At 35.3% G+C, this 22,062-nt stretch overlaps 1 protein-coding gene across 4 annotated transcripts; it reads left to right on the forward strand.

Moving 5' to 3' along the window:
• Nucleotides 1-9,396: 9,396 nt before the first annotated feature.
• LOC146925915 (mediator of RNA polymerase II transcription subunit 15a-like) lies at nt 9,397-21,842 on the forward strand. 4 transcript variants are annotated; one of them, XM_085758342.1, is made up of 12 exons: nt 9,397-10,091; nt 10,345-10,459; nt 11,181-11,292; nt 11,612-11,732; nt 13,113-14,327; nt 16,196-16,266; nt 17,136-17,210; nt 17,656-18,969; nt 19,456-19,806; nt 20,827-21,027; nt 21,123-21,211; nt 21,395-21,842. In XM_085758342.1, exons 2-12 carry the CDS (start codon nt 10,350-10,352, stop codon nt 21,615-21,617), a joined length of 3,882 nt encoding a protein of 1,293 aa, XP_085614468.1. In that variant the 5' UTR covers nt 9,397-10,091; nt 10,345-10,349; the 3' UTR covers nt 21,618-21,842. The 4 variants fall into 4 exon arrangements, with proteins under 4 accessions (XP_085614468.1, XP_085614465.1, XP_085614467.1 ...); XM_085758339.1 differs by having other exon boundaries at nt 9,397-9,628; XM_085758341.1 differs by having other exon boundaries at nt 9,397-9,518; nt 10,305-10,459.
• Nucleotides 21,843-22,062: the final 220 nt, after the last annotated feature.

The following is a 22,062-nucleotide window of genomic DNA, read 5'->3' on the forward strand; positions in this document are numbered from 1 at the left end:
AAACAATAAGGCAGCAAAGAAACAACACAAAAGCAGAATATATGGGCCTGGATTTGGGAGTGGGTCGGTTAGACCCATGGGTTGATGGATTGGGTTCTCTCTTCTTCAAAGAACACGCAGCACAGACTCCCTCTTTTCTTACCAACATTTTCAAACTTCTTCTCCTTCTCTTTTCACGTACACTCCCTCCCTCACAGTCCTAAACTTCGTCTTCCACAACCAATTTCCGGCGGCGGTTGGCCGGCCAGAGGTGGCGGCGCCGCCGCCTGGACTTCCTTCTTCTCCAAACTAAAGCAGCATCGCTACAATTTCTTCCTCCCTCCATGTCTTCTTTTCACAAAACAAACTTCACACACGTACAAAAACCATCATCTCTAGACTCAAGCACACATGCACATGACTGTGTTAAAGCAAATTCAAATCGAAAGCAAAACGACGGAGAACGAACGCACACAACGCCGTAAACGAATTTAACCAAGAACCGACGTGAACGTAAAAGCAACAACAGAGTTTCACGTGAGCAGCAACGAATTGGACCTTTCTTTCCTCTAAGATCAAATTCGATGCTACTTGTTCACAGAAACGCGACGTAGGTGCCGGAATTACGATCAAAAAACGGAAATTGCTTCGAAGGAAAAGAAACCAGGTGTGAACATTACCTCTTGTTTCGGTTCTGCTCCTGTACGTTTTGGCCTGCTTCGCCTTCTTCGATCTCGACGACACTTTCTTTCGCCTCGTTCACTTGCTGGTTCGATCTGCTTCTGTTCCGATCAGATTCGTTGCTAGATTCCGATTCGAAGCTGTTGATTCCGTTCCAATCTTCGTTGATTTTCTTCAGGTTTGGAATGTTGGAAACGAGTTGGATTGAAAGAGTTGATTGATGAATTGATGAATGTGGTTGTTTGATTCGGTTATGGGACTTGAATGATGAGGATGATGGTGGATTATGGTGGAGGATTGTGGTGGTTTTTGATGGTTTATGAGTTTGTTATGGTGGTTGAAGATGAGGATTGATGAAGATGGTGGTTGTTTATGGTGGTGGAAATTGGTTATGGAGTTTGTTAGGGTGGTTGAAGTTGGTTATGGTGGAGGAGAAAGTTGGTTATGGAGGAGAAGAAAAGAGTCACGTGAGGAAGAAAAGAGGGAGAGGAGAAATTGAATTTTTTATGATTTTTTTGTGTAAAATGATTGAATGTGTTGAACATTGACCTTGACTTTGACTTATATAGGTGATGTGGTAAGCCTTGGACCAATTGGAGTGGGACATGTGGCACTAGACTTGTAACAAACTCTTAAGGACCAATAGCATTTGGACACGTGGCACTTGGACTCTAACAAACTTAAAAAGGGATTAAAATGCAAATAACAAAAGTACGAGGACTAAAATGAAAATTAAACTAAAATTGAATTGAAAAAGTAAATTGAAAATTAACGTAAAACGAGACGATTAAAAACAACAAAGCAGATTAGAACGAATCAGAAATATTATGTGAAATGACCAAAACGCCCCTAGGGACTAAAATGATTCGAAGCGACTCAAATGCAATTTTAAAATGGATTTTTAACAGGAAATTAAAGCAAGAACTTATACAAGACTCAGAGACAATTTTTAGAATTTAAACAGGGCTTTAACACATGAAAAGACTAAAATGCCCCTAGGGGCAACACTGACTCAAAATGACTTCAAATGCAATTTTTAAAATGGATTTTGACATGGAATTGAAATGAAGACTTATTCACACTATTTGAAAGGACTTAAACAAATTTTTAAAAGATTGAAAGAAATCTTAACACAGGAAATGACTAAAATGCCCCTAGGGGCTAAACTGACTGAAAAATGACTCAACTGATATTTTTGGAGTGAATTTTGACATGAGATTGAAACAAGGACTCATACAAGCCAATTTAAAAGACTCAAGCAATTTTCAAGGATTAAAATGGGTTGAATGCAGGAAATGACTAAAATACCCTTCTATGTGAATTTTGCAAATAACATTGAAATAAAATGCAGAGAAAGATGCAATTGATCAGAGACAGTTCAGATGATTTATAATGCAAGAAAAGAAGAATTAGTATTTTTAGGTCCAAAATTAGGGTATGACATTTTGCAGCACTGCTTAGGGTGATTTTGAATCTAGGGGGAAAGGACAATTACATCCGAGAAGACTTCCTACGAGGATAGATAGCCCCTAAGCATCTGCAGCCCCTTGTGCTTAATTGTTAAATTAAATCAATCATAACTTAAATTCCCATCACTCTTATATGAAATGAAGAAAGGACTTTTCTCGGTTACTTTAGCACTAAGGATAGAACCTATTCCTCATAATATCTGTCTTATACAGGAGCAAGAAAAGGGTTGGACTGCACACACACACTCACTTGAGACTTGATGTTGGGTAGAATAGGTTCATGAGAAGTGTTTGAAGTTGTAATTAGTGTACTTGAAGCAAAGCCTTTCTTTTGAGACATTTGTTCTTAATATTGCCATAATCAAATCTTTTGTTGCTGCTATGTTTGCTGCCTTTTGCTTGAGGACAAGCAAAGATTCAAGTGTGGGGGAGTTTGATGAGTCATAGATAGTCTTATTTATTGCCTTATTTAGTTTAGTTTTATTTTAGATTTGATTTAGTTTTATTGCATTTTATTTTATATTAGAATATTTTACTTCAAATTGTCTTTTGTTTTATTTTAGGAATAAATATATGGTGGAAGGTGCCTTGGAGCAAAAGAAAGAGGACTGGAGCAAATACAGCGCAAGAATACGAAGATACGGAACAAAAATATGTTCCCCCAAAGTCAGAAGCTTGGCACGGCCCGTGCCAACATGTGGCACGGCCGTGCCCGTCCCAGAATCCACTTTTGCTGCTTTTCTTCAAGCCCAAGTTACCCTGTTGCGGCTTTACCGTTTTATCCCTTTAGTTGCTTAGTTTCTAAGTCAGATGTAAAGCTATAAATAGAGTAGCTCTCCACCATAAAACAATCATCCTTTACTTTGTTTATTTCAATTGCTATTTTAATAAAAGTCTTTATTTTCCCTTTTACTTTCTTTGCAATTTACTTTACTGTTATTTTCTCTCTTCTTCCCCCATGTCTACGATGAACATGAGTGAGTAGACTTCTTCGTCTTGGGATTGTTGGGGAGTCTAATGACTCAATCCTAAACAAAACATGTCTAAACCCTAATTTCTATGTAACCCTAATTTCTAATCTAGATTCACCGTCTTAACGTGGATTAACAATTATCAAACTGTGGAAGCGAAAGCGGAGGGTTTGATAATCGTTAATCCATCATCCCAAACATCAATTCATAAAGCGAGAGCGGAGTCATGATGTTGGAACAAGTGAATCTAGACAATAATTGCAAAACAGTGAAATAGTCTTTGCAATTATTGAGACAAAGAGTAGTTTCAATCCTCTATGCATCTTCTAGTAATCATGTCAGTGAAATAGGCTTGGTTACTAGAAGTAAACTCTCACTGGAATTTCATCGGAAAGGTGAGGGGCTAAGGGAAACCGGTCTTTAGAAATTAGTGTGTAAATCATGAAATTAGATGTTTAGGTTTTGTCTAGTAAAGGATTAGTCATTATGATGAACCAATGATCCTAAGGCCCTTTATTATTATTGTTTTTACCTTCAGCAATCAAACTCTCTTTTATTAACTTTCTCTCATCTAATCATTCACTAAAAGTTAATTAAGTTGAACAACTCCCTAGCGGAACGATAACTCTACTTACTACTATTACTTCGATAGGCCGTGCACTTGCGGTTTGGCTATATCATCTACCTTGTTGCACTTGCAAAATTTGGAGACAAAAATAGAGATATAAACATCAATGACATACTAGTATATGTTTGTGCATAAATATGTTGCATGAATACTTCTCTTCAAACTCATCTTATGTGTTTAGAATCTCTTTTAAGCATGAAAACTTGAAAGATAAGTACCTAAGAGAACTCACACAAGCACACTTACAGATAAGTTTAAACACATACTTGATTATGAACATGTATGTCTTCCAAATTCTAAATGCATGTAGTTGATTTCTATTATAATGAGAAAATCATATTGCATATTCATTTAAAGATGTTTACCTATTGAAAATATTTAGAAAAATCTTCAACATGAAAATCTTTGAAGAGAGAAATATTTTTGACGTTGTGTCAAATGACTCTGATTTCATCGCTTTCACTAATGAATTATTTTCTCTCGTTTTAAAAAATTGTTGAAAATGATCAATTGATCATAATTGTCATTATTCAAATGATAAACTGAAATGCATATTAATCATGATACATGCTTGATTATGTTTGATAAGAGAATATGACTTCGCAAGAAAACATGATTCTTATGTGCAATATATTTTTGTTGTTTCTTCCCACATTTGTACTTCATTTTTTTTATATATCATACTCAATATTTTTTGATAGATGCCAAAAGGGGGAGAGATATATGTGATGAGAGAGTAACATAGGATGGGGAGAAAAATCCAAGATGGATTTGATCAAAATGAAGAATGTAAAGAATTAACCTCTTGCATATGTTTAAGGGGAGTTTAATTAGAATGATAAGAATTAAACTCTTGCACGTGTTTAGGGGGAGCTTAATTTCATATCTATGAACATTCTTACATTTTATATTATACACATCTATAAAACTTAAGACTTATTTAAAAGGTTTGTCATTATCAAAAAGGGGGAGATTGTTGAAACAAAAATCTTTTTTATGAATGTTTTAATGATAACAAACCTTATGGAATAAACACTAAGTTTTATAAATGGTGATCTACTGATGTTTGCACTGAAGTCTTTTCACAAAAGTTGACAAGAAAGAAGTCTCTTACAAGTGCATATATATACTCATTGGAAGAATACCAAAACAGTACTATCACAAACTCAAAGAAAATATAAAAAGAATATTGTTTGAATCAAATAAGTGTTGATTGAAGATATAACAAGAAGATAAATTTTATGATATATTGACACATTCTCGTCACCGCATGGTTTTCATCAAAGTCTTAAAGATTCGAGGAATAAATGATTAAAATTTGAAAGGAATTATCTTCAAATAGCTTCTAAAAAGAGTTTAAGGAAAAGGTACAAAAGTTTCATTCAAAAGAATGATTGAATGTACCTTTATGTTTACATGCATGCCTAGACTAAAACATCTCAAAGATACTCAATGGAAAGAAACATTGTGTGCAATCACCAACATGAACTATGAGATAAATTGCATCATCAACAAAATAATTAAAGGTTAATTAACCGAGAATGTATTGTCATCCCATATAGAAGAGAACATTATCAACTCCGATGAAAGAATGTTCTCATGATGAGGATGCATATTACACTAGAAATTATTCTCATCATTTCATCAAAATGATTAGAATCAGCTTTAAAGAGAAATCAATTCATGAATGAATTATTTATTAAATCAATCATTTATGATATTGATCTGAGAATGATCAAAGAAGAAAATTCATGATCATATGCTTTGTGTCATACCCCAATTTTTGATCCAAGATATCACAGACACGTGTCCTCTAACCCCGACCAGTCTCAGTCTTTTCAGTGAAAAAATCGGCAGAGAGGTATTTTAAAATACCTCATATTTGGTTCCGAGTCGGGCCCTCTTCTCTCAATTTTTATTATTATTGTTGTTGTTGTTGTTGTTATTATTATTATTATTATTATTATTATTATTATTATTATTATTATTATTATTATTATTATTATTATTTTTGTTATTATTATTATTATTATTATTATTATTTATATCATGTCCATAAAAAATCCAATTTTGGTCCAAAATGTTACAAACACAGCTCAATTAACAGCCTGTAAATGTCCCCTTCATCCCACACAAGGGCATGTTTTGTTCCTCCTTTAGCAAGCTCTGTCTCAATTCAACTATATAAATAGAACTACCTGCAACCAGCATTAACAGACAAGAATTTTCCAGCAAAAATACACAAAAAAACGGGGGACAAAAAAATCCAGGAAGAAATTTTTTCCAGCAAGAGACAGAATTTTCCAGCAAGGTAAAACACACAGAGCCCAATTTCGATCCAACACAACACAAGACAAGAGGCCAGGATACACAAACAAGCCACAACCCAATTCAAAGCACAAACCTACAATTATAAACCCATCACATACAATCAAACAAACACACTCACGCACACAAACACACTCACGCATACACACACACGCACTGCTACACACGCACACACATACCACCACGCAAACATCACAAAATCCACCACAATCAATAAAAATGGCCAGCATCACAAATCAAAAACCCAACCACCAATAAACCATCATAAACCCTTTTCAAAACCTTTCCAACACAAGGTTGCCGAACCACACACAAAAAAAAAAACCATCAACCAATTCACAACACAGTCTGTAACTGATCTAAATCGCTCCAACACCATAAACCAAAACAACACTAATCAAAGGTATTTTCTTTTTGTGTAGATCTAAGCTATTTGAGCATTTTTTTATTATTATTTGTGTTAAAAAAAACAAAAAAAAAAGAGAAGAAAAGAATCAAAGAAGGAAACGAGAAAGAAGGGAGAAGAAAAGAGGAGGAAAAGACAAAAAAAAAATAAAAAAAAAAGAGGTGGCTCTAGCGGCGGCGCCACCACCTGCGGTGGTTGGCCACCGCGCCGGAGGCCACCTCCGATGACCGGAAGAAGAAGAAGTTAGGGGAGAGAGATGAGAGCTTCTCTCTCTACTTTCCCCTTTAGAGAGAGAAATGAAAGAAAAAATGAAAAAAAAACGGGCTCCCACCCCTTTTTATTTTAAAACCTTTTGCAAAACCATTAAAAGACACAAAACCAATCAAACGTCAATTTCTACCCCGAACTACGAGGTTTTGATCCCTCACGGGTACGTAGGCAAGGGACACGCGTCCTTCCAAATCGATAAAAATGTAGATAAGTTAGGTCTCTCCTTTCTTTTATCATTTCAAATTCCATTTTTCAAAGCAAGCAAGTTTATAGCACAAAAGGTAAATAAAATCAAGAGGTTCTCGTAGAGTACTACGAATATTTAGGGTGCTTAACACCTTCCCTAAATATAACCAACCCCCGAACCCCTTAATCCCTAAAAAATGTGGTATTTGAACCTTTTTCCACTTTCTTTTGAAAAGAATTAAATGTTCAGTCGTGAAACCAATTTAGTGAGCCAGAAGCTAATGAAATGGTTTGATCTCCGAAAAATGACGCGACACTTTGAGATTCTATCATAAAATACTTATGATGGTCCAAGAATCCTCTATCACTATTCAAGATATGATTTGGAGAACAGAAATCAATCAAAAGAATTTTGACTTTGAGAAAGGTTTATCATGTTCCTACAAATATCATTTTGGTCATACAAAATGAAGAAAACATCCTCATTTGATGTTTTAAAAGATAACAAAAATATTACAATTATTATTTTGTTATCTACTAGTGTGTTTTGTGAGAAATGTTTCATGAGAATGTTCTTGTTAAAGAGAGGAACATTTTAAGATTACAAGTGAAGTTGAAAACGTCATTATCAAAGCAAATAAGCAAAAGGACATAAATGAACTTTGTGGTACAAATCCAAGAACAAAATATTCCCTATGTCTCACCAAAAGAAGATACTTTGATATATGACGTAAATGGAAAGAATATCACATGATTACATAAAGGCTTTGCATTTAAAGAAATATTGAAAAAGCATGTGCCTTAAAGAAAGAAGAAAAATAGTTTTACAAAGAAAGAATGTTCTTGAGAACATTCTGGTAAAACTACAAAGGGATAAGGATGATGTCATTATGTCCCATCCATTTCACACAAAATCACAGCTGGATTATTACATCATTATGTTCTCAAAGAAAGAAGAAAAATTGTTTTACAAAGAAAGAATGTTCTTGAGAACATTCTGGTGAAACTACAAAGAGATAAGGATGACATCATTATGTTCCATCCATTTACAACTAATCATAGCTGTATTATTACAACATCACGTGGGTTGTCTCAAAAGGCTTGGAAAGAAGAGAATGTTCTTCAGAACATTTTTCACTTGGAATAACACATTTTTTGCAACCTTGCGCATCAAGCAACAAAGCAAATGCACATGGGTTGTTTTGGAACGTACAAACAACAATTGTATGTTTATGTATATTTCAAGTGAGCTTCAAAGACTCCGGCCATCTATAAATATAGCAACATATCAAGGCAATTGGCAAGAGCTTACAATACAAAAGAATTCAATCTCTCTCTCACATGAATATTTTTCATAATTCATATTCAATGTCTTTCAATATGAATATTTTTTCTGGTCCCTTTATTACTTTATTTATTTCAGTCATATATTCCAGAAGTCTCTAATCCTTTTATTTACTTTATTTTAAATATAAAATTTAGAGTTCTCTAATCCTTTTGTTTTAAATTAACAAATATTTTTATTTGTTTAACTCTTACCAAGAACTTTCTTGAGTATATAAGCTTATTTAAGTTTCAGGAATAATTTTTAAAAGGGTCACAATTCAAACCCCCCTTTCCACTATCACCTTCATCATTGTTATTTCCACTTCCTCCAAAGACATAATCAAATAATCCAGAACTTCTTGGTGGTTCTATTTTTGGTAGTCATATGAAGAATTTGTTGATGAGTCATAGTGGTAATTCACCAACAAAATCACAATCACAACAACATATACAATCAAAGTTCTAACATCAAAGTCCCAATTTTTTCTCTAAAGTTTCATCTAGTATTTGTTACCTAAATACTCAAATTAAGAGTGTCAATTTAAAATGACCTTGAACTTAATAAATAAGAGATTTTTTTTGGTGGTGTCCGGGATTTGAACCCCAGATCTTGCATATATTATGCATTATCCCTACTAACTGAGCTAAACTCACGGGGATACTTAATAAATAAGGGCTTAAATATGCAATTCGCCCCTGTAATTTGGGCGCGTTTTGATTTTCGTCCTCGTAAAAAAAAATTAAAAACATCGCTGCAGAATTTTGCCACGTGGCAGTCCAAGTCATTAAAAAAATTTAATTTCTGAAAATAATTTTTTAAAATAAAAAAACTGAAAATAAATTAAAAAATCATAAAAAATTCCAATATTTTTTTAATTATGTGGCATGCCACGTGACAAAAGGTTGCACAGTCAGCAACTGCCACGTGGCCAAAACCATGCCAAATCATAATTGAAGCGGGGTCATGGAGCTTTTTAAAACAATTATTTTTTGTAGGGATGTTTTTAAATATTTTGTTTTACAAGGACGAAAATCAAAACGCGCATAAATTAGAGGGACGAATTGCATATTTAAGACATAAATAAGAGATGAATGCACACTTTTTTGTTTGTGTTTAATAAATAAATATATGAATAAACAAAAAAAAAAAACACAACAAAATGGCAAATCGCAAACGGCAAGCAGCAGGAAGAAACTGAAATCGCAAACCTGAACAAAGATATTGAAGCAAGAAACGGCAACACCAGAATCGCAAATCGCAAGCAGGAAGAGGAGTAAGTAATTGATTTGTGTAAAAAAGATAAGATTCAGATTCCTTCTTCTCCTGTTTTTTAATATGAGATTCGATTCCACAATAATTCATCAACAATGTTATATATTATTGGTAAGTAGTTGACTCATAACCATCTCTTTGGTGGGTACGATAATCTGTAGGTACTTCTGTAAACACTCTTTGAGCCTTGAGGCTTGCCCGAACCCTAATGAGCATCGGACAGAACCCTAAACCTTAATAAATTAGTGCTTTTGAGAATTTAATATTTAATATTTAGCACATTTTAATCGAGATGTTGTGAAATAGCGGTTATAGCATAGCGGAATCTGAACAAACTGTTATTGTTTTGTAATATGCTATGTACTACAGATTGTTTGTTGTTGACAGCGGATGACGGAATATAAATGATGGTTAAAAATACGCTATATAAACATGCCATTGCAGCCAATGGCGCCGCGATGGCGGACATTCCTTCACAAATTTGATATGGTAGTTGTCCAAAAGGGTGGTGCCATGACCACCATTTAGTAACACTTGTCAAAAAGCGGTTATAGTGGGGCTATAACAGTGCATTGTAAGCGAATTTGAACAAATTGCTAGTTTTTGTGATTGACGACACTGATTTTAGATGATTTATTATACATATTCCTGTTATAGAGGGTCCTATCTATGATTGCAGTCTCTTCTGTTCTTCATGCCCACATAACACTAGTATTTTGTTGTACTGTTCGTATATATAACATCTTGGTACATTGCTTATATATGTCCCTTTCATGTTTCTTTTCAGAATTGGCTTTGATTGGATTGTTCTTTTTCTTGTGATTCAGATTTGATGGATTCCAATAATTGGGTTCCTAATCAGGGTACTGAAACCACTGCCGACACAGTTGATTGGAGAACTCAACTGCAACCTGATCAACGCCAAAGAATTGTCAACAAAATGTAAGATTCAGTGTCAATATTGTATCAGAGGTTATTTAAATCGTAGTATTCTTAGCTGTCGTTGCATTTCCAAAGAAAATTAAGAAATGAATAATCAATCCATAAATTGACAACCTTTGTTGAAGATTTCTTTTGTTTGTTCTATAGATGCAATTCTATCCAAGAATGGAAGAAGTAAAAAAAAAAACAAGAAGCACGTTTAGTGGTTCTGTTCAACTTTAAAAAATTAAATCATTTAAGCATACAACTTCGCTGAATTCTATTCAATTTCTGACAAATAATAGGCAAATGCCTCTCATTATTTTTCAGATGAATGTTTTTCATCCGAATCACTACCAAATATTTTCGAGGTCCATGCATGATTTTTAGCATGCTTATGCTACAATACTTTTTGGCCGGGTTAGCGGTGAATGACCATAGTTGAGTATTAATTTGAATATGAAATTATTAATACTATATACTTTTCAAGTTTTCCAATCATTTTGAAACAAATTGTAACAATTTTTTTGTGTCATCGATGAATGATTATCCTTGGATCTGTCCTCTAAACAGACAGTAGTTGAAATGTCTCTATTTTTTTTGTTCTGCGGGTGGGGGAATAAATAATTATCTGACAAACTGATTATCTTTTTACCGCTAATCTTGTTGTGTTTGTGCCATTGTCTGAACATCTCTGTCACTTGCACTATCTAAATTTGAAATAATTGCTTTTCCTTTGTAGAATGGACACGTTAAGAAAACATCTTCCTGTTTCTGGTTCTGAGGGATTACTTGAACTTCGGAAGATTGCTCAAAGGTTTGAAGATAAGATTTATACTGCTGCGACAAGCCAGGTACATTCATTACGAGTACTGTGCAGTCTCTACTTTCATTCATGGTTACTCATGAAACTATTTCGTATTGTAGTATATATCAATACAGCCTACTGTAGCTGCGTATAACCTATAAAATAACAGTCCTAACAAACAGTTATTCTCATTGTAACGAAATGAATCAAATAAGTTAGAGGGATTTCATCAATTATCATCACGTAATCATAACTAACTTTTGATCAATAAAGAATATTCATATTCTCTTTCTCAAAGATAGCATAGGTTTCTACTATATTGAACATCGGTTATTTAACTCGATACTGGTGTTCCTTCTTTTCAGTCTGATTATCTACGAAAAATATCTATGAAAATGCTAACAATGGAGAATAAATCTCAAAACACCATGGCCAACAATATGCCATCAAATGAAGGTGGTCCCAGCAATAATCTGCCCGATCAAGGTAAGCATATGTTTTCTAGGGAATTGGTGGTTGTATTCGGGTATGATACCAAAGTTGGCAAATCTTACTTAATTATTTATGTATTTAAAAATGAGAAATGTTTATTTAATTATTTGCTTTAAAGTTACCAAAGATGCTTATTTAAATATTGGGGCATTTGCAAAGTACTAGCAGAAACTGAGTGAAGCCTTATTTTGTTACTTAAACTTTAAAGCAAATGGTAACATGTTAGCATAGGGAATTTGTTAATGAACTAAATTTTGAAACATTATATTGGAAATGGTATATTTAATTTCTTGAAAGTTTACAAATTGTCTTTTTTTACACAAAAACTTTTAATTTTTATTCTTTAACAAGTGCCCTAAGAGCACATGTCAGCAAAACCCAAACTTTATCATTGCTCTAATAGATTCTTACATCTAACTTCTGTTAAGTCTTTATGGAAGTTTGAGAATTGCCATACGGAAATTCCGTTGAATATTGCCTGGAAGCTAAATAAACGTTCCTTATTTACTTGGCATTGTTTGCAAATGATATATATATAAGCTGTTGAAGAATTTGCTTACTGATGTTTGATGAATCTAGTATTGTTTCTAATTGATTCTAAATACTCCTCTAAAGGGAAGTAATTGGCCCACCTAAACAATTAAGGGGCCATGTCGTTATTGGGTAGGTTGATGAACAATCAATACACATTGCTAAATGTTTTTGGGACTATATAGTTCTTAGCATGTATCAATGTTATTTGGACTATAGAATTATTAGCATTAGCATGTTATTGTTTTGGATCTAATAAATGAGCAAGTTGTATTCTATTGGCCATGCTTAGAATCTTGGGTTGGGCCTATCTCAACCCTTACATGATTGGCTTGTATAGGTGAGGACTACCCACCACTTATAAACACATCTTCATGCCATATCTAATTCAATGTGGGATTCTTATCACACGCCCTTATGCCCAAGTCTAGACATCTAAAGCGTGGCTTGAGTGGTCTGATAGCGTGTGGCCCAATAGATCTTGGATTGGCTCTAATACAATCTTAGAATTTTGGGTTGAGTCTAAAACAATCCTTACAAAAACCGGCTTGCAGGGGTGAGGACTATCCACCAATTATAAACACATTCCAAACCATATTTAAGAAACCAACGTGGGACTCTTTTATTTTGAAGAAACCAACGTGGGAATCTTAATAGTGGTCTTACTGTCCTTCTCCGGTTCTGCTTGTCTTGTTTTATTTCCTTCTTTTGAATTTTTAGAATGATCTTTTCCATATGTTGTTATAAACCAAATGGTGTTTTCATGTTAAATATTGTGATCCATATTTGTGTTATTTTTCTTTCTCATAGGACTTGTTTTACAGTCTCAATTTTTTAATCCAGGACAACAACATCCAAATCCTTTGCCTAGTCAGCACCAGCCTCGTCAGCAGCTTCCATCTCAAACCATTCCAAATAATGTTGCACCTCAACCTAACCTTTCATCTGTATTGACTCTACCCCAGATTCCCAGCCAGAATATTAGCCAAAATCCGAACACTCAACAACCTGGGCAAAATTCTGTGAGTAACCCTATTGGCCAGAATTCCAATGTACAGAGTATATTTCCTGGTTATCAGAGGCAAATGTCAGGTAGGCCGCAAGTTGTTCCCCAACAGCAACAGCAACAGCAACAATCACAAAATCAACAACAGACTCTTTACCAACAGCAGCTTCTGAAGCAAAAGCTTCAGATACAGCAGCAACAACAGCAGAACCTTCTGCAACCAAATCAGCTGCTATCTTCTCAACAATCTGATATACAAACATCATCGGCCATGCAGCCTTCAATGGTGCAATCATCTCTATCTAGCCTTCCACAGAATCAGCAGTCCAATAATGTTCAACATTCAACACAGTCTAGACTTCAGCAACATTCCCAAATTATTAGGCAGCAACAACAGAATTCTGTTGTTAATCAGCAACAAACACCAATGATTCAACCGCAACAGCAGCAGCTTGCGGGGCCTCAGTCAAATGCAACAAATGGGCAACATGCTCAGATGCTTGGGCAACAGAACAATGTCAGTGACGTACAGAAATCCCAGAGATTGCATCCACAGCAGAATAATCTCATGAACCTGCAACAGCGACAGCAACAACAACAGTTAATGAATCATCAAAACAATCTAACAAATATACATCAACAACAGCCGGGAAACAATGTACAGGGGTTACAACAACAACAGCAGTTTGGAACTGAGTCTGGCAACCAAGGCATCCAAACAAGCCATCATTCTGCACAGATGCTGCAACAACCAAAGGTTTCAATGCAGCAACAATTGCAACACAATCCATCAAAATTGTTGCCATCTCAGTCGCAGCAGTCCCAGCCACAGGCTTCACAGCAGCAATTGATGTCGCAGATTCATAACCAGCCTGCACAGATGCAACAGCAACTGGGTTTGCAGCAGCAGCAAAATCCTTTGCAACGAGATATGCAGCAAAAACTCCAAGCATCAGGGTCCTTACTTCAACAACAAAGTGTACAACAAAGTGTTCTTGATCAGCAAAAACAACTATATCAATCTCAAAGAGCTCTTCCAGAAACATCAACAAGTATGTTCTTGCATCCATGCATTTTGCTCTCATCATTTTCATTGAGTCAATGGCTCTATTAGCATATGCAAAGTACTCCGGTAGAACTGGACCAAGTGATAGAGTGAAAATAGGAAGAGACAGTAAATGGTCTAGCATTCGGTAGTACTTTCTCTGATCATAATGTTCCAGAGATAGAAGGTGATTCACGAAACGAACATTCCTCACTGGTATTTGAGAGACCCTTACCCATAGTTTTATAAACTGGCTCAGTCATTGACTCGGTAAGGTTATTGGGTCACTGAGTCATCGGTCGAAACACGTCGAACCACTGAGTCACTGTTTGAACCACATGACTGAACCAGATTAAATCGGATGACCTGGTTAGATAACTCGGTCTCTACTAAATATGTATCAGTATTAATTGTAATTAAACCTGATAACTTCTCTAAAAATTCTCAGTTTTCTAAATTCCTTAAAAATTCCCAATTTTGGTTATATATAAATGTCCATTGGAAGAAATGACGTGTGTGTGTATATATATATGAGTTAGGATCCGTTGACACCGGGTGTAAGTGATAAGACTTGCACCAAATCTCAGCCGTAGAATTAAATCAATCCAGCGGCTCATTATTTTCCATCTGTCAAATTGAAAAAATTTCGATGTCATGCACGTGCAGTTCATCTTCTCTCTTCCAGCGGTGTCGATTACAACCCATTCCATAAACCTTTTGTTTGGCTATTAGATTTCTTTTCCTGTATGAACTTTCTTCTCGATGTACTCATCATGCGAAACTGCTTGACCTCCTTTTTCAAACATTAGATTTCGATACCATCTAGAGATAATTCATATTTCAATTTGTGATTTTCCGCACCTCACTCATCAAGATAAAAAGAGACGATCAATGGGATATCATTCTTATTGGTCAATTTATTGTTTGCGTCAAATTGAAATAAAAACACTTCAAATTGAAATGTTTCACTGCCATCGTAGATGTGAATAGATAGATATTCTTCTCTCAAATATTGTAAACATTCAACAACATCAATACCATGTTTGCTCGTATGGGTAGCAGTGTGATTACTCCAAATATAAACTCAAATGAATTAGGTTTTGATGACCCTGGATGGAGAGGAGAAAGAAGATTAATGTCACGTGCCTCACTTATTTAATTTTACAGCCAGATATTGTGAGCCATTGGATTAATTTGATTCTACGGCTGAGATTTGGTGTCAACAGATCCTGACTACACACACCTTTTCTTTTATTAGTTTAATATATAAATACTTTAAAACATTAAAGATGTCGTACCTCTCCAAAACCAAAAAAAACAAGATGCACTAAAAAACACAAAATAGGCCCAAGCCCATCGTTCCCTACCAATGCATAATAAACCTTAATTCTTAATCACAATCACCATGCCTCTAAAACTTGAAGCTGCCGTCCCCGTGAGCTTAGCTCAGTTGGTAAGGACAATGCATGATATATGCAAGGTCCGGGGTTCAAATCCCGGCCACCACCAAAAAAAAAAAACTTGAAGCTGCCGCCGTTACATTCATTTCTTTTTTTTAAACAGATCTATCTTACTATTCTTCTTCGGTTACTTTGTATCCTCTCTCATGTTTTTCTTCTCAATTTGTTCTTAGTGTGAAGGGCGTAGTGCAGATACTGTTTTGCACCTTTTTTTTTTTTTTTTGAAAAACAGCTTGACCCGATCCGAGTTTGAGTAGCTGCAGGTTTACCAATTTATTTTAAAAGTTGGCCGAGTCATCTGGTTCACGCCGGTTTTCCATATGTAAACCCTTTTTATTATTAACCTGCCATCATACTCTCATGTATTTTTTTAGCATTGTATGTTCATGTGATTTTCATATTGTATTTGTTGTAGCTTCTGTGGATTCTACAATGCAGACTGCACAACCAAATGGGGTCGATTGGCAAGAAGAAATTTACCAAAAGGTACTAAGCTGCTTTTCTTTTTACTTTTATTTCCTCACTGAAGTCTTGCAAGGAAAGAAGAAATTAATCAAGCAAATCATTAAGCTGTTCTTTTTTAAATAGGTCTGAAACCGGCTATCAATTATGTGCAATGTTTGAATGAATGATTCTCATCTTGGCATGATATTTGAAATCTTGTGCTCTGAATGAATGTTTGCTTTTATTGCTGATATTTTTTATCTTATGTTGGTTAATGCCATCCTGCCATTCAAATAGTGTCTGTAATTACTAATATGATACCATTTTTTTTTTTAACGGCAAAATTTATTAATAACTAAATCCCTGCACGAGACAAACAGGGACTGGTTAGACAGAAACTACACAGCAAAGGGAGCCATATATAGGCGGAACACCCAAAAGGGGACCGGTCTGATACCATTTTTATATGTTGTGTTGCTTTAGTGAGAGTTGGTGTTACTGTTAACTCTAGACATCATCTCAATTTAAGCATGAAAATGAGTTGTGATAATACCAGTGTGAGTTAAAGTCCTTCATTGGATGGAAGAGTTGAGGTTGAGCAATGTATAAGTGAGATGACCTATAAATCCATTGCCTTAAGGTTTTGGGTGAAGATGTGGTGTCCAACTCACTTGTGTGGTTGCTCTTAGCCAATGTGTTGATCCAACCCAGTGAGGCTCTCCCTCATGGCCCAACAAAATGAAACTTGCAATTTATGAGACCACAAAACAATAGGGAAAGGAAAAACCAAAACGAACTTCTCATATCATATCTAGAGATGTTAATGCAGCAGTGATACAGATGTTCTTATATGAGGGATTTCAAGGTTACTAATGTTTTGATTATTTGATTTTGTCCGTTTCAATCTACAGCTGCAAACCATGAAAGAAACTTACTTGCCAGAGATTAATGAAATATACCAGAAAATTTCTATGAAAATTCATCAGGTATGTTCACGGTTCTACTTTGACTTGCCAGTTTCAAAAGCTGGCATTGATAAATTAGGATTTCCATTGCAATTATTATGGTTGGTAACACTAGAATCTGAAGCATGTTCTAGGCAGTAAATGTCATAAAGCCTCAACTCTATTATGAAATACAATGCTTTATTCCTACTTGTTTGCTAATAGTTTATGGGTGATTCAGGAATAAAAATTAAAATTATTAGATGCCAAAGGAGAAGTTTGTAATATATCTTTGGCACCTAAAAGCATTTAATACTTATTATTTCAGTATATCAGAGGATTATTCATAAAAAAAGTACTGTAAATGGAGGTTATTATATTCTTAAATCATAACAAGTTCATTGAAGGCACGTTTCGATAAAAGCCATAATTTATTGGTGTGTCTACTTTTACACTGTTTAATCCAATTTTCATTTTTATTTATCAGGTTGAATCTATTCCTCAACAACCAAAGTCAGATCAGATTGAAAAGTTGAAGGGATATAAAACAATGTTTGAACGCATGATATCAATTCTACAGATTCCCAAGAGCAGTATTCAGTTCGGTGTAAAGGAAAAATTGGGATCATATGAAAAGCAGATTGCAGCCGCCATAAATCAATTTAGACCTAGGAAAGCCATGTCTTCACTGCAACCAGGACAGCTTCCTCCAACTCATATGGCTTTGATGTCACAGTCACAATCTCAAGTTACTTCAGTACAGTCTCATGAAAATCAAATGAACCCTCAGATGCAGCCATCAAATTTACAAGGTTCTACCGCCGTACAGCAGAACAATATTGCGAGCTTGCAGAACAATTCTATGTCTAGTTTATCGACAACACAGCAGAATATGTTGAATACAAATCATCCAAGTAATAATTTAGATTCTGGACATGGAAATTCGGCGAACTCTTTGCAACAGGTTCCAGTGAGCTCCCTTCAACAAAACACTGTTAATACCCAACAGACCAACATCAATTCATTACCGTCACAAGGTGGGGCAAATGTAATCCAACCAAATCTAAATACCCATCAGCCAGGTTCCAATATGCAGCAACAACTGAAACATCAGCAGGAACAGAAGATGCTGCAGAATCAACAGTTCAAACAACAATATCAGCAGCGACAAATAATGCAGAGGCAGCAGCAGCAGCTACACCAGCCAGCAAAGCAACAGATGTCTGCACAACCGCAGACACATCAATTGCCTCAGATTAATCAAATGAATGATATGAATGATGTGAAAATGCGACAAGGATTGGGTGCTAAGTCAGGGGTATTTCAGCAACATCTTACCTCGGGTCAAAACTCAACTTATTCCCATCAACAGATGAAACAAGGGAGTCCATTTCAGGTTTCTTCACCCCAACTCTTTCAAGCTGCATCTCCTCAAATTTCACATAATTCATCTCCCCAAGTTGACCAACAAACTCATCTCCCGTCTCTAACAAAAGTTGGAACTCCTCTGCAATCTTCTAATTCACCATTTGGGGTCCCTACTCCTTCACCTCCCATGGCTCCATCTCCTATGCTAGGAGACTCCGAGAAGCCCATTCCTGGTGTTTCATCGTCAAATGCTGCCAATGTTGGACAGAATGCAGCAGCACCAGCTCAATCCCTTGCCATTGGGACTCCTGGGATATCAGCCTCTCCTTTATTGGCAGAATTCAGTGGTCCAGATGGTACGTTTTGTAATGCTTTAGGAGCTCCTTCTGGGAAGTCGACTGCAGATCATCCTATTGATCGTCTAATTAGAGCGGTTAGTCTAGCAAGCCTTTCATATGCTACTTCTAAAGCGCAAACACCGGACACAATACCGACACACACACGCACACACTTTATATTGAGAAAACTAATATATTGCTTTTAAAAGCTTTAATTGTTCTATTTGCTTTAGGAAGAAAAAAAAAATTTAGAATGTGTCTATTATTACTGTAGACGAATCTTTGTTGTGCCTGAGAAGTGTCTAAGGTGTGTCAAAGTAAAGAATAAAGAGTTTTTTTTGGGATGCTTGTCTTAGTTGTTTGACGCATGTTATATGAGTTTCGGACACCAATATATGTCTGGCACTGAGAAACGCATAATCCAATGAGTGTATGTGCTTCATGCTAACTTAATTAGTTGTTCTGCGTGCTAAAATTTTATTGGATGTCGCAAATTAGAGAGAGAAAAGGTTCTTTAATTATATTTTTGTCTTATGTTTGGAGTTATATATGATAAATTTATGTACAAATGATGAATCCAGGTGCAATCAATGTCTACTGAGACATTAACTGCTGCTGTCAGTGATATTAGTTCAGTTGTTAGCATGAGTGATAGGATATCAGGATCAGCTCCAGGTAATGGATCCAGAGCAGCTGTTGGTGAGGATTTGGTTTCCATGACTAATTGTCGTCTTCAGGCTAGAAGTTTTATTACTCAAGATGGTGGTACTACTAATGGAATCAGGAAGTTTAAGCGCCACATCCGTGGTAAAACGTTGGATGTTGGGTCATCTGGTGGAAGCATGAATGATAATCTTAAGCAGTTATCTGCTTCAGAGGCTTCTCAGCAGGAGTCAACTGCAACGTCTAATGTCAAGAAGGCAAAGGCTGAGGTAGTAAATTATATGTTTTTATCTATTACATTTAATTTTATAGTTGATATAACAATATCTTTTACTGTCTGTGATCTTTGTCATTGGCTGTATGTTGTGAGTTGTATGGGTATGGGATTGGATTATAGATGCATTTACCTATTATCTACATCATTATTGCACCCTTATTTTCTACAGCCCTTCCCAATTGAATATTCAAGTGTTATGATGCATAGGTAAGGGTACAGATACCGGTACGTAATACGTCAAATCTAAAAAATGAAGGTACGGTATGCTAATATTGAACATTAAAAAAATATTTTACAAGTAAATTACTACCATTGTTGTTGTAAAAACATGCTTAGAAAAAAATCAAGTATAAAAAAAAAAAATAGTATAACTCTATTCATATTTTAATCAAACTTCTATCATGATGTCGCAACATAGATTTACTTTTTTTGTTCATCTCCTCCACTATTTTCATCAAACTTCTATCAAAATAATTTCTTCATTTTTGCCGTACCCACCACGATGAATCAAGTAAAAATGGGTACAGTTCGGTACGTACCGTATGCGTACCCGGTACACCACTTTTGGAGTACCCATGCTTCAGAGTGTTACTTTATATTCTGCCAGGACAGAAGAGAATAGTTGGGGACAGTTAAAGTAGTTAGCTGGTTAGGTAAAGAGTATTGGCTACCAAATAAATAAGATGTAAAGGAAGAGGGAGATGCTTCAGCTTGATAAGCATTTGAGTTAACAGAGTAGTAGCTCTGATGTCAAAGGGGAAACCCTTGTAGTAGAGATCGAGGTCATTTATTCAATATGGATACCCATCCAAGAATTATCATTCAGATTGAGAGCATTCACTCAATCTGGATACTGATTAAAACTTGGTTAACTAGTATGATGATTTGAATACACCTCTGTCATTGCTATGACACTACTATGCAGCTCCACATTTTCTCTTAAATTTGTGTTTAATAACCGATCTGATGTTTTGGTCTTTGGTTCTGATATAGAGTTTGTGTACTGTGGCAGGTTAATCATGCCCTTTTGGAAGAAATACAGCAAATTAATCGCCGACTTATTGACACAATTGTAGACATAAGTAATGAAGATGTTGATTCAACCGCAGCAGCTGCTGCTGCTGCTGAATGGGTACATGGGACCATTGTCAAATGTTCTTTCATTCCTGTGTCTCTCAGCCCATCTTTAAAATCTCAATATGTTTCACTACAGGTATGGACTCCCAGATTTTGCAACTGAATTTTTTTTAATAGCTTTTATTGTTTTATTTCTTTTGTTAGCCTTATTTGTGTTTTATAAACTTACAGTCACCTGTTCAGCCTTTGCGCTTGCTGGTTCCTCCAAACTATCCTAACTGTTCTCCCATATTCATAGACAAGTTTCCAGTTGAATCCCGGTGAGATAATGGAACATTTTAACCCCACATGCTTTAATTTGCTAATTTCAGATCCGAAATGTTTTGTATTTTCTCTTCCAAATAGTGGCAATCTACACAATGCATGTATCACTTTTCACCCTTACCTTTAAATTTGCTGAGAAATGTTTCTAATGCATGGTGTTATTATATACATTATGGCAGTAAGGGGAATGAAGATCTTTCAGAGAAAGCAAAAGTGAAGTTTAGCATGTCCCTACGTAATTTATCACAACCCATGTCCCTCAAGGATATAACAAAGACTTGGGATGCTTCTGTTCGCGGTGTTATTTCCGAGTATGCACAACAATTTGGTGGAGGAACATTCAGCGCTAAGTATGGAGATTGGCAGGAGTTCACGTCTTGGGAGGATTTGTTGGCTGCATAATGAATGATTCTTGAATAGTGGCAAACATTATATGAAGACCTTTTAGTTTTGGTGGTTTCAAACATTATTATATTTCAACTAGCAACAATCCTGTTATTTATTGGATATAGATAATAGCAAATTAGAATCCTCTCCATTTCTTATACGAAATAGAGAACTCCATTTATAAAAAGACACATGAGAGATATGATGTATCAAGTTTTGTTAATCATTTCAATTTCTTTACATTATTGTGTCTTTCTCTCTTCAAACGGAGTCATTCATTTCTTGAGTAATGGATAGGATCCTAAGTCATATAAATCCGTTTATTGTATACCATGAAGTTTTCAATCTTTATCTATACTTGTGACAAATTATTAATTTATAAAGATTGTCATGGTTGGCCTATTTGGTATTTATATGATAGATTGAAATAAAATAAAAAAAGTTATATGATAGATTATAG

The sequence above is a fragment of the Medicago sativa genome, chromosome 4 (genome assembly GCF_051527215.1).
Source record: "Medicago sativa cultivar Bolivia chromosome 4, Bolivia_mono, whole genome shotgun sequence".
Lineage (NCBI taxonomy): Eukaryota > Viridiplantae > Streptophyta > Magnoliopsida > Fabales > Fabaceae > Medicago > Medicago sativa.

Coding starts and splice junctions, on each gene's coding strand:
- LOC146925915 (XM_085758339.1), top strand. Junction 16,267..17,135: donor AAGAAGAAATTTACCAAAAG/GTACTAAGCTGC, acceptor TTCAATCTACAG/CTGCAAACCATGAAAGAAAC. Junction 19,807..20,826: donor TCAAGAAGGCAAAGGCTGAG/GTAGTAAATTAT, acceptor GTACTGTGGCAG/GTTAATCATGCCCTTTTGGA.